The sequence below is a fragment of the Episyrphus balteatus genome, chromosome 3 (genome assembly GCF_945859705.1).
Source record: "Episyrphus balteatus chromosome 3, idEpiBalt1.1, whole genome shotgun sequence".
Classification (NCBI taxonomy): Eukaryota; Metazoa; Arthropoda; class Insecta; order Diptera; family Syrphidae; genus Episyrphus; species Episyrphus balteatus.
Window position 1 is genome coordinate 116,514,801 of NC_079136.1, and position 13,144 is coordinate 116,527,944.

Below are 13,144 nucleotides of genomic sequence, written 5' to 3' on the forward strand. Positions count from 1 at the left end.
AACGCAATTTCAGACAAATTGAACCCAGAGAAAAACATCCCGATACACACACAACAAACCTTCTACCAAAAGCATAGCAGAGCATAGAACCCCAACCACCAACATAACACCATTTATCTCTGCAGCGGATGCAACCGCACGTTTGTTTCCTGACTGAATGCACCGACAACGACGACGACATTTTCCCATCAATCCTTGTGTGTTGTTGTTGTAGTTGCTTTTAACCATTTTAGCCATTCATTGCAGGAAGAGTGAGTAGTGTCTACGAATCTTTATTTCTCTCTTACTCTCTCTCTCTCTCTTTTTGGCTTGGTCTATGGGAAGAGCAAAAGATTTATCCATGTGCAAAATTCAATCAATTATGATTTGATTCCAGGACACAAACTATACACACACCAAATTCTCTAAAGGACAACAAAACGTTACAACGATATAACCGATTCAACGAGCCACGAGTAACCTACAAAACCTATATACTCTCTCTGCCTGTAACACGCATCAGCAAACGTTTGTGTGGTGTAAGGAACAATAACTGTGCCAGAATTTAAGGGCAAAAAGGACCAAAAATCAATGTGCAAAGTTGTTGATCGCAATAATTTGATTGCGTGAATAAATATATCAATTGATCGTTTTTCTCTTCTCTAGCAACTAGAGACAAAAAAAAAAAAAAACAAAGCCTTAGTTTAACGGTTATTTTGTGTTCGGTTTTTTTTTCCTTAAAGTGAACAATTTTCAGGAGATTTTAATTTTTCGTTTATAAAACACCTGATGTCCTTAAAAGCAAAGTGCATGTGTGAAAAATAAAAAAAAAAACATAAAAAAAGTTTTCCATTGGGCGCCATTTTTAACAATTTTTCGTTTTGTTTTCCTTTCTCGCCGACCGTTGTTTGTCGTCATCGTCCTCGTCGTCGTCGTCGTGTAACAAGGATAAGAAACTGAGATATTTCTCACTCACACGTCGAGTAACGTTTTTCTATCTCATAGGTTTTTGATACCACGCCGCGCTAAGGGCAAATGATATAAAATATAAATCCTTCAGGGAGATCCTTGCTCTAGGACCAAGGATTGTTATTTCTTTTTTTTCGTGTGTTTTTTTTTTTTTATTTGGTGAAAACGGTGAGAAAAGTGGCAAAAATACCATTTTCATTCCGCTACCACTATTGGAGAAGAGATAACACTATAGGTGCTGCTGCTACACAGAATAAGGATAAACACCCACACTCACAGCCATTCAGCTGGAGCAGAAACTCGCAGGATATAAAATGTTGCACACTCGGGTCGTCTATTTACGATCAGCAGCAATTCTTTGCCTGCTGATAGTCATTGCAATCCCAGGTGAGTGCATATGGAAATTTATTTTCTTCTTTTTTTTTTTTGTTTCGTCCTTTTTTCGTCCTGTATATTTTTTTTTTTTTGCTTAAGGAGAGTTGAATATTTTTCTATTTCTCTGGGGTGCGCTCTCGAAAAATACATTGTTGTATGGCAGAGTTTGGTTATAATAGAGTTGGTGTACCCCATCATTCCAAGCATCCACGCCACCTGGTGGTGAAGTGAAGCATCACACGTGAATGAAACTCTGGAGGAGTGGGAGTTGATGGAGAAGTTTATTTTTCTCACTTCACTTACCTTGAAATCAGCAGTCCTTATACCTTCTTCACCTACTTACGATTGCCTGTGTGCGCGCCACCTTTCCTTTTATATCCTCTATATAACACACATTCGAAAATATCTTTTATATGTTTTCAGTTTTTTTTTTTTTTTTCTATACATTCGAGTGGGGAAATCGCTGTTTTGCTTGATTTCAATTTTGCTGAATTGAAAATTCTCATACCTTTACTCTCTATCGTCTTCTTTTCTACTTATTTTTTACCTTTAATCGGGTATATTTGTGTCGTCGGGAATTCACAAATGCACTTGAGAAATGCAAAGAAAAAAAAAAAATATATACGAAGGGTGAAGGTTGGTGGGTGGAAAATAAATTACTTCGATAGGGTATATGGGATATAAATGTTGGTATGAGGGGTGGGAAATAACATTTGTACGAGATATCAATGTGGAAGTAGATTAACAAAAAAAAAAAAAAAAAAGAAGAAAATTATTACCAAAAAGAATTGAAGAGGAAGTAGGAAATGGATATCTGGCAGCAGGTTGAATTCTGTGAATTCTGAAGAAGCTAAGTAGTAGAAGAAGAAAAAGAATATAAAGATATATGTTGTAAATCAGCTTTAGGAATTCAGTTGAAAATCCCATTTCTGAATATTCCGTTTATCATATGAATTATTGAAATGTGTTGAAATGAAATTCGAGAGCTTTGTAAAAGTATTTTTTTTTTTATAGAAATTTGCAGGGTTGGAGAATGAAATATCATTTTGATCATTAACAATTATTAAATTTATAAAGGACTTGAACATTCAATCCTTTCACTTAAATACATTTTAAACTTCAAAATAAAGAAAAAAAAAATATTTATCTTTTCGAATTCGGTTAAACTCTTTGGATATTAGGTAACCTGGATCCGGAAAACGTTTGTGTATTTATTCTAAGTGGCCCGAACTTAAAGTTCAGTTGCCAGTGAGGGTTTCTCCATTTACTTAAAAAAAAAACGGTACAAAAGCAAATTTTTTCGAAGTTTAAGTGATTTCAACCAGGCATGGAAAAGTCAATACATTTGTATCGAATTCGATACAAATGAGTTTGCTCGAGTACAAAAATACAATTTGTCTGAATTCGATACAATATTTGAATCTGTCTCTTAAGAATGCTTTTCCAATCTAAGATTTCAAAAACACAGGAAATCGAAAGTAATAACAAACGACAGATCTATTTTTATGTTTAATTTAATTTCAGATTTTTTTAACCAAAATAAATGTTCCAATTTTTTTATTATATTTTTATTTATAAAACTGATGAAACTGTTCTATTTTTTCGACATTAATCAGTAAAAATATTGTAGTCTTAAAACCAAAATTGCACTTATATTTTTGGTCCCCACATTTTTGCATTTTTTTTTTTTTCATTTTTTTTTTAATACTTCTTGTAGTCTTCTGTGAATAACTTTTTCCTATATATTTTTTAAGGAAATAAAATAAAAATTACTCTTTTACTCAGAAAATAACGATATGTATATAGAAAACTTAAGAGTTTTTGCAAATATAACATTGTAAGCGTCTTTCATGCTAATTTCATTACAATTTACTAAAAACAATAAAAGCGAAACCATGCGAGCAAAATAAAACTTATTAAAACATGCAAATAATTAAACTTAGGCAAAAAATAAAGCAAGCAATAAAATAAAAGAAACATTAAACTTGTCCATTCGACTTCTTTATTCAGAGTGTGACTTAAACATAATATAACATAGAATCATTTTCTTAAAAATAAGAGAGCTTTCACAAGAACGTTATTCAACCAACAGTACAAAATGTTTTACATAAGAACAGCTTAAAAATCATTCGATTTCTTGAGAAAGAGTTTTTCATTTAGCTCTTTTATATTTGAACAGTTAATATTTCGAAAGAAACATATGCATTATAAAAAGCTTTTTCTTGCTCTCAATAAAAATCATAAAATGGATATGAACATGAAACATTATATCGTAAATAAGCGTTGCCGTACGTTATTATTATTAATGTCGTTTATAAAGTAATGCTTTTATATTGCATGTAAGAGATGAAGTCTCTTACAGCTCGGTCATCCTGACCTTAAATCGTCCTCGATTTACGATATCATGTTTTACATAAATAAATGCATATAATATTAAGATATTATAAAATAAAATTTAGATATATTAAATAGAATTAATAATTACATTTTTCATTTGAATTTTGAAATACATATTAATGTACATAACCATATTTATTTGAAATTACATAGTAATTGATTTCATTTTTCAGTTTTTTTATTAAATATTAATATTAATCGATTTTGTTTTGTTTTCGTTTGTCTAGTTTTTTGAAAAAAAAAACATTAGTTTTTGTTCATTTTCTTTTAATTAGTTACATTATTTAACTACGATGATTTTTTTTTAAGGTATTGATTGACATTTTTCAATTTTAGCATATTTTAAGAAATAATTTGAATGTTAAGAATAAATAAAAAAATTTAAAAATTATTAAAGATTGATGCATGCAAATAGATGGCCTATGTCAAAAGATAGGGTTTCATATTTTCTGAGGGTAAGGCACCTGTTGAGCGCGTCGACATGACCTATCCTCTTTCCATCTCTATGTTCGATGACGTAGTCAAAATCTGAAAGCTCTAAGGCCCATAGAGAAATTCTCGGATTCAAAATCTTTTTATTAAGAGTTTGGGTCAGCGACTTGCAGTCGGTGACAATTTTAAATTTGATTCCCGTTAAATAGATTCGGAATCTTCTTAAGGCATAAATTAGGGCGAGTGTTTCCAATTCATAAGAATGGTATCTTGATTCCTGATCAGTTGAACGCTTCGAAAAAAACAAAATCGGATGAAATTGATTGTCATCTTGTCGTTGCAACAACACTGCGCCAAAGCCTATACTACTCGCGTCACAGTGTAGCTTCGTATCGGCGTTTGGATTAAAAAGTCTTAAAAGAGGAGCGCTCAAAAGTTTTTCTTTTAATAAATTTAAAGTATGCAATTGTTTTTCGCCAAACTCAAACTTCGCGTCTTTTTTAAAAAGGACGTTTAAAGGTTTAGCTAATAAAGAAAAGTCTTTAATAAAGTTGCGACTGTTAGGGTCACATAAATCAATTTTCATTTCGTTAGCATCCGTATGATTCGCGTTAATTTTTGAAACACTCTCGGAAACTAAACTTTTAATTTTAACTTTATCATAATAATTCAAATTTTCATTAATTTTTAACGAAATATCATCATGCACATCGCAAACATCAATTTTTAAAATTTTATCTTCAAAATCTAAATCATATTTATCATCGTTTTCAGAACCGTTTTCATCATAATTTTCATAATCTTTTTCATAATAATTTGTTTGTTTCTTAATTTTGTTCGTATTTGTTTCATTAATTACTAATTTAACTTTAGATTTAAGCAAAAAATCTCGTCCTAAGACAAGTGGATCTTTCATAGTTCCATCATTAACAACATAAACACATAAATTGACAAATTCACCATTAAAATTAACAAAACATGCAAATTTACCTAAAATATTCAGTCTTGAATTATTAATACCATAAAAACCATAATTCGGTGATTCCAAAGAAGTCATCATAAAAGGTGGCACGTATTGCCGTTGGACAAAGCTGATGGGGCTGCCGGTATCTATAGTTGTCATCACATGCATGTTACCTCCCATATTTTCAGCTTCAGGACTCGTAAACTTGATTTCCAAAACTCCATGGAAGTCATTCAATAGTGTTGCAAAATCGGTTTTAGATACTCGTAGTTCGTTATCGTTTTGAACCATAAGCACAGAAGATGATTGGGGGCAATCGTTCACAGAATGACCCATCATACCGCAACGAAAGCATGAGCCTTTTGGTCGACGTGGTTTTGGACACTCTGGTGAAATGTGGCCCAACTCGTTGCAATTGTAACACTTTATTTTTGTGTCGACTTGTGGCAAAGGCTTTGATTGCTGCACAGGCTTATTGAACGAGAAAGTCGATGGTTGGGATTCAGACTTCATTTTTTCGTATCTTCGAAGTATGGTTTTCAACTCAGCTATTGTGTTTGCCGTAAGCATAAGCTGCTTGTTGAAAACGGAATCTGGAATTCCCTTTATGATATAAGCAATCACGTCTTGCTCGTCGATTTCGGTTGAAGAAGCTATCTCCTGCATAGCCAGGACGTATTGTTGGAAACTTTCATCCTTATGTTTCCTTCGCTTTCGCAAAGCATTATGCACATCGGTCGCGGTGGTATGCTTGTGAAATTCTGTCAAAAGCGCAGACTTAAGCTCGATCCACGAGCGAAATGACTTTGACCTTGCGAATAATTTTGCAGTACCCCTGAGCAATCGCTTAAAATAAATAAATGATTCGGACTCACTTAAGTGGTAGGTGACAACAGCATCCTCAATATTCTCAATCCATTTTGTGATCGGGTATTCATCATCACCAGAGAACGTAGGCAACGAGTCTTCGATGTCACGTGCTGTGCATCCAGCTGTAGGACGAACTTCTCTAGCAGGGCTATGGCTATTTAGTTCAGCCAATCGTTTTTCGAGCGCCCGAATTTCTTCCTTTTTACGAAGCACCTCACGAAGTCTATCTAATCGTTGTTGGACTAAATTTTCTTCGTTGTCCAAATTGTCGCCGTCGCCATCGTCGTCACCTTCACCATCATCATCATTCACAGCATCAGCAGGGAATAAACCCTCGAGTTCATGTGGCTCAAGCAAAGCAATGGCTTCATTTAAGCGAGCCTTAAGCGCAGATTTTAAGCCAAGTGTGGATAAATCCATTTCGGCCAATTTTAACTTCAGATTCTGAACCGTGGAAGTTTCCACAAATCTCGACGCACGTGCAGTAGCATTCATCTTTACACATGCGATTTTTCACAAAAAAAAATTTGACAAAATTTAAGCAAATAAACTACGTTGCAAGTTCTTAATCCCACTTCTGATTAATTGTAAGCGTCTTTCATGCTAATTTCATTACAATTTACTAAAAACAATAAAAGCGAAACCATGCGAGCAAAATAAAACTTATTAAAACATGCAAATAATTAAACTTAGGCAAAAAATAAAGCAAGCAATAAAATAAAAGAAACATTAAACTTGTCCATTCGACTTCTTTATTCAGAGTGTGACTTAAACATAATATAACATAGAATCATTTTCTTAAAAATAAGAGAGCTTTCACAAGAACGTTATTCAACCAACAGTACAAAATGTTTTACATAAGAACAGCTTAAAAATCATTCGATTTCTTGAGAAAGAGTTTTTCATTTAGCTCTTTTATATTTGAACAGTTAATATTTCGAAAGAAACATATGCATTATAAAAAGCTTTTTCTTGCTCTCAATAAAAATCATAAAATGGATATGAACATGAAACATTATATCGTAAATAAGCGTTGCCGTACGTTATTATTATTAATGTCGTTTATAAAGTAATGCTTTTATATTGCATGTAAGAGATGAAGTCTCTTACAACATTTTGATTAAATTTTAAATTAATTTCTCGTATGAAAAATATATTTCAATACAATTGCACTCATTTCAGTACAATACAAATAAAACTTTCAGTACAATTAAAAAATGTCATCTTCCATCCCTGATTTCAACTCTTTCTTTTGGATTAAGCTCCCAGAGCTTCTTGCTAAATAGGGTATATTCAGTAATTAATCAGACACCTAGAGAAATGCTATTCTAAGGCGAGTTTAGTCCGAACTTTCTTATTTGTTTTTTTTTTTTTATTTTCTCTCACCGGTAGGGGTCGCGCATTACAGTGCAAAAATGTATGTTTTCTTGTATTGTTTTTTTTTTTTTTATTTTATTTTTTTCAGTGCAGAGTTGATACTAAAAAAGATTATATAAAATTTTAATACTAAACTAAAATAAAAAAATAAATAAAAATAAATTTTAAAACTGAACAAATTAAAAAAAAATGTTATTTGATCTGTTATATTATTGTTTGTTTTTTGAGGATTATTTTTGTTAGGTTTCAACTGCAATGATGAATAACCAATGGGGTTTTTTAAAGACTATTAAATCCCTAAATTAAGTAAAAAAAAAATTTTTATTTTTCGCTATACAATGTTGCTCCAGTCCAATAAAAAAAAAACATACAAAAATTGGTATTTTTAATGTTGTTCTTATTTTTATTTTTTTCCCAATACCTATAAAATGGTTAGAAGGGGGGCTTAAGAACCAAGAAAACATGTTTTCGAAAATAAAATCGTCATGTTTCTGACACACTCTTTTAAAATTACTCCAGACTTTCACTTCTAAATATTGATTTTTAAGATTTTTTCAAATTCTGTCGTACCCCGTCACAAACTGGAATTTTAGTATTTTAAAAGCAGCGACCAGAGCTATGATGTTATCATACAAATTGCATTTTTTGCTTAATTTTTTTTTAATTTTTAAGGTTAAATAAGAATAAAAAAAATTATAATTATCGGGACAAATATTTGAAATAGTTAAAAATGTTTAATTGTTATTATTAAAATAGTCAATTGAAGTTTTCTCCAAACTAAATTTTAACAAAAAAAAAATATTTTGATAGTTAAAATTGACTATTTAATAGTTAATTTAGAGAATACTTCTATTTAACTATTAATTTAGTCACAAATATAATCATTATTACCTATTTAACTATTCTTTTTTTCTGAGTGTACAAAGAAAAAATAAATATGTTATGAAATAAATTAGGTTTTAGTTATTGTTTTAAAATCTGCATTTGTAGGATTTTGCCATTTTGCTAGTTCTGAATAGTTTTGATAGCACTTTTTCATAACCAGAAAAATTCGTGTAGATCTTATCATATGCTTGCTAAAAGTAGTACCCTTAAATAAGCGTTAGTTAGGTTTGGACTCATAGCAATCATCATCATAAGAAATTGCGTATACTTTTATTTTAAGCGGTGTCCACCTCATATAAAAAAGGCAATAAGCACCTTTCTTTGGAGCTATATTTTATGGCTGCTTCTGCATTTAAAAAGTCTGCAAGCATGGGTGCTGACTGACTTGAACGAGAAGTAGAAGTAGTAAACATTGAACTTCGATTCAAAGAACACCTTTTCTTTAGATGCAAATATTTTCGGACCAAAATCTCGAAACAAGTTTTGGCTTACAGATACGAGTTTACAATGAAAAGGCCTATCTTTGTATGTAAAAAAAAAATGTTTTTAATATTTTGTCGGACTTTTCGAAAAAAATCAAGTCAAGTTGAATAAAAAAAGGCATTCTAAAAAAATTCTTCAAAATCCATCGAGTAAAACCTCAAAAGAAAGGACTCTTTGAGATCTTTTCATAGCTGAAAACCAAAAGTTTCTTGAAGATTTGGTTGCTGAATTATTTGCCATCGAAATATTGATCAACTGGAAAACCATGACTTGAAATTCTGATTGACTTTTTTTTTAGTTTCAAACCCCCAATTTCAGATCTACAAGTTTTCAAAAACTATTCAAAACCATACAATATTCCTTATTGCAATATTTTTGAAGATTTTTTTGTATCAATAGAATATCCTTAGTTTATATCCTCGCACATGCTATAGCTTGTCAAAAATTCACTTAAGAAAAAAGGTTTAATTTAACCTTATTTTATCATTCTGATAGTCATCCATATTTTCAAGAAATAATTTCCTTATTTCATGATTAAGGCACACCTCGTACATATAAAATTCACTTACCCATATACTCCATTCAATTTTTTTGATCCCTGTCAAATACTTTTCAATATAATATTTTTTTTTCTGTCAAAAAAGAAAATACCTTAAAACTATAAATTATTCTCCAACATAACTTTCTACTTACCCAATTGGCAGAGTTCCTTAAAACAATTTTTTTTTTAACCTTAATTTAATTTTTTTTCTGTTGTTCCCTTTTTCAATTTAAAAAATAGAAGGAGCAAAAAAAAAATCACTCTACTAGGCAACTTGTGCGATGGCTAATCCTGTATACTACCCAACAACAAAAAAAAGCTCTTCTTTAAATTTGATTTGTCATTTTTGTAGTAGAGATGAAAGTTATAGAAAGAGAAATCTACCCCTGGCGGTGCGGTAGTGTGGTGTGCCTGTGTGGAAAAAAACATCAATATTTGACAGAATATAGCATGTCCTTAAGTATCCAAGAAGAAAATTTATTTTTATATCCACCTATATAGAGTGGAGTGGAGGCTCATAAATTATTCAGGGACAGAAGCACCAAGCGTCTGTATAGGGTTTTTATTTTATTTTTTTGTTGGTGAAAAATTTACATCTTTTTTTTTTCTATATGAAAAGAAGGTTGGAAGAGCGCTTCGAGGTTGGAGAAATATGTTCACAATAACCTCTGTGATGTGGTACCCTTTGTCAAGGAGCATCAAGCAACATCACAAGATGTATACTTTGCTTGAATTTGTTACCCCAAAGCAAGGCATCAAGTAGATTGAAATGGGAAGGCGGTTGAGGATTAACATGGAATGTATATTGAATATGAGTTTTTGGGGCCTCGTGAATAGCCAGAGGCGCTTCTAAGAAGAATATTGAAAATGTTAGTGAATTAAGTCGTAAATCGAATCAAAGGCTTAGATTCGGTATAATAAGTCTTTCATTATAAATAATAAACAGTTTGATCATTTTTACAACGAAGCAACCAAGTATTTTTAACGTAGCCTAGAGTTAAATTACTTTATATCGAAACGTACTTAACGTAACGTAACGTAAAATAAAGTAACTTAACGTAAAGTATCGTAACGAAAAACAAAATGTAATATTATTCTAAGGTAACTCAACCTGACCTTGTCTAACATAACCTAGCCTAACCTAATATAAAAAAAATTTCAATCCGTCCCTGACCGAAGGTACCTGCACAACCCCGAAAGAACGAAAAATCCTTAAAACAGCTTTTGGGGGCTCTTGCTCTTGAAACGTGTCCTGAATGATCCACATAAATTTCTTATAGAAAAACTCATAATTTACCCACTCAAACTCTGGGACTCTGTCAGTCGTGTCCATCAATGAAGGGAAAAGTGTCACTTCAAGTCAATTGGAAGCTATAAGGGGATTAAATACATATTGAAACCTTCACCATGAAAGGCAACATTACCAACAACAAAAAAAAATAAATAATTTTCTACAAAAAAAAGGACTTTTCTCTCTTTGACATCCTGATTAAGCGGTTAAATTGGCTTAACGCATCTTCTGGTTGATCTTTTTTTTCTGTCTTTTTTTTTTTTCTATACATCTTGTGTGCCTTTTAAAAGAAGGAGAACTGCATTTGAGGACGGGTGTTAGTGATGGAAGTTAACATTATGCTATACGACACTCTTAACGTGTTTCTCTTAAGCTCAATGGTTCAAAGTCTCCGTTGTTTGTTGTCTCATTTATCCATCAAGATGTTAAACGGTTTATTTAATCAGTTGTGAGACTTGGAACATATCCTAGCACAATCACATGTTACAAAAACATCTCCATTCCTTCCGTTCACAAGCTACAGCACTAGCAAGGACTTTTTGTCATATCATCCCCAAATTGCATATATGTGTGTTTGGGGAGAAGGATATGTTTCTCTGGCAAACGAAACATCGAAAAAGGATACGACACATAACGTTAACAAAAACAGCGAAGCTACTATAGTAGTTAAAAAAGGACCTCGTGTCGTTGTGTATAAATAAAATTCTAATTAGTATTCTGTTGACAGGATAATCGTCCTGGTTTATATGCTTTATATTATAAAGTGTAAGAGCTAGAGATTGTATATACGTGTGGCATATTTAACACACAAGCTACAAACAACATGATTCTAAGTGGAAACCTGGAGTCCTGGAGAGAAATCAGACATACACACAGTCGCATGGCCTTATATAAAATAAAATACATATATATTTGTATGGGGACAGGTGTAAGAGTGGGGTATGATGATGATGATGATGATGTGTGGATAAAATATATTTTTCGAAAGGTACACACAAGGCTATTCACATAAAATGGCTAAAGTTCACGCCAGAAAGTGCCTTTTTCGATTAAGTTTTCGGGATAATTTATGAGTGTAACAGTGCAAAACAGTGTGTGTCACTGACAAAAGTTTTTAAAATTCATATGGTTTTAATTTTTGGCTTTTTTAGAAAAACTAATTTTGTTTTTTTTTTTTTTTTTTTAAACCTTGAACAATTGTTTTTGAGTTTTGTTGGGAAATTTGAATAATTTTTAGTATGTCTAATTTTCGTCTACTTATAAAATTTTACTTTGAACCTTTGAGATAAATTTAAAAGGTTGTTAGTAAATACTTTATTTGAATATTTAATGGGAGCAATTTTTGTATACCTAGAGTTATATTTACATTTTAAAAGACCTCAATGTTTGAATTTCATAAAAGGTTTTACTTTAAAGTGGGCATTACTTTTTCGTAGTTATCATTAAATTTATTTAAAATTGAACCCAGTTTTGGTGGTCTACATGGCTAAACTGGTCAAAATTCATTTAGTTAAGACCCCAAGTGGTCTTCTCAGTTTTATGTTTTATGCATTATTAAATACTTGAATGAGCTTTAATTCTATGAAGCAAGATAGATACTGGTTGTAACAAATCATTGATGAATAAAAAAGAAATGTTATTTAGGACCTCTACTATAGATTTAAAAATGACAAAAGAAGTTTCCGTTTAAAAATTTGATTTTCATATTACATATTATCGATAAGTTAAATGAGAATTTCATTTTTAAAGAACATTTGTATTTAGACCTTAGTTTCTTAAAGAAATGTGTTCTGGACCCTATATAAAACGATCGTGTTATTTTATTTCAGCCAGGTTCGCTATACCTTCGTAGAGTAAAATTAATATCAGACTGATAGAAAACGGAGGTTAAACTTCGGTGCTTAAGAGAGCTAAATAGGAATTCACTGCACCATTAAACATATTTAAGACCCCTAAACGGGAATAAGAAACACATTTCTAGGTCCCTGAAATTAAACTGAATTTCAACTGACAAGTCAAAATTGTTTTAAAAATCATTTGACCAAATCACAGTTGGAAATGACGTTGATGTCTAATATTTGTGCCTTAGGGGTCTAAATACGTTTGTCCCCATCGGTAACTCTTAGTTTGTTTAGTTTTTTGTTTTTGTATGCCAAAATTGAACCTGCAACAAATTGTTATTTGCATCGTAGGAACAACAAAATTTAATATGAGTCTCAATTGTTGAGACCCTATACATTTCTGCAGCACTAAACAGTTGAAATAAATGTTTTTTTTTATAACACTATGGTTTCAGGGATGTAGATTGGAATAAAATTGGTACCCAACTTAAGTGGCTTACAGGTCGTAATGGGGTCACCTACACCGATGACAGATTTGAAACCTTAGCATGTTTATTTTAAAAGCTGAAAAACATAAACCGGTAAAATGTGACATACATCAAAAGAACAAACAGATTCAACAATCATATCATCTTTAGAGACCTTATAACAGGAAAAGATTTTTTTTAAGAGTTAGGGTCTGTAGTATAAGCCCAGGTAAAATTCTCAAAAATGGTCTTAATAAATAATATTATCTGGTA

General features: G+C 31.5%; 1 protein-coding gene across 1 annotated transcript in view; it reads left to right on the plus strand.

Moving 5' to 3' along the window:
- The first annotated feature begins 540 nt into the window (after positions 1-540).
- The window catches only part of LOC129916648 (uncharacterized), a 158,065-nt gene continuing 145,461 nt past the window's right edge, over positions 541-13,144 (plus strand). Inside the window, exon 1 of the mRNA XM_055996734.1 lies at positions 541-1,335. Within this exon, the coding sequence (XP_055852709.1) occupies positions 1,263-1,335 (73 nt within the window). The 5' untranslated portion in view covers positions 541-1,262. The remainder of the gene's footprint in view (positions 1,336-13,144) is intronic.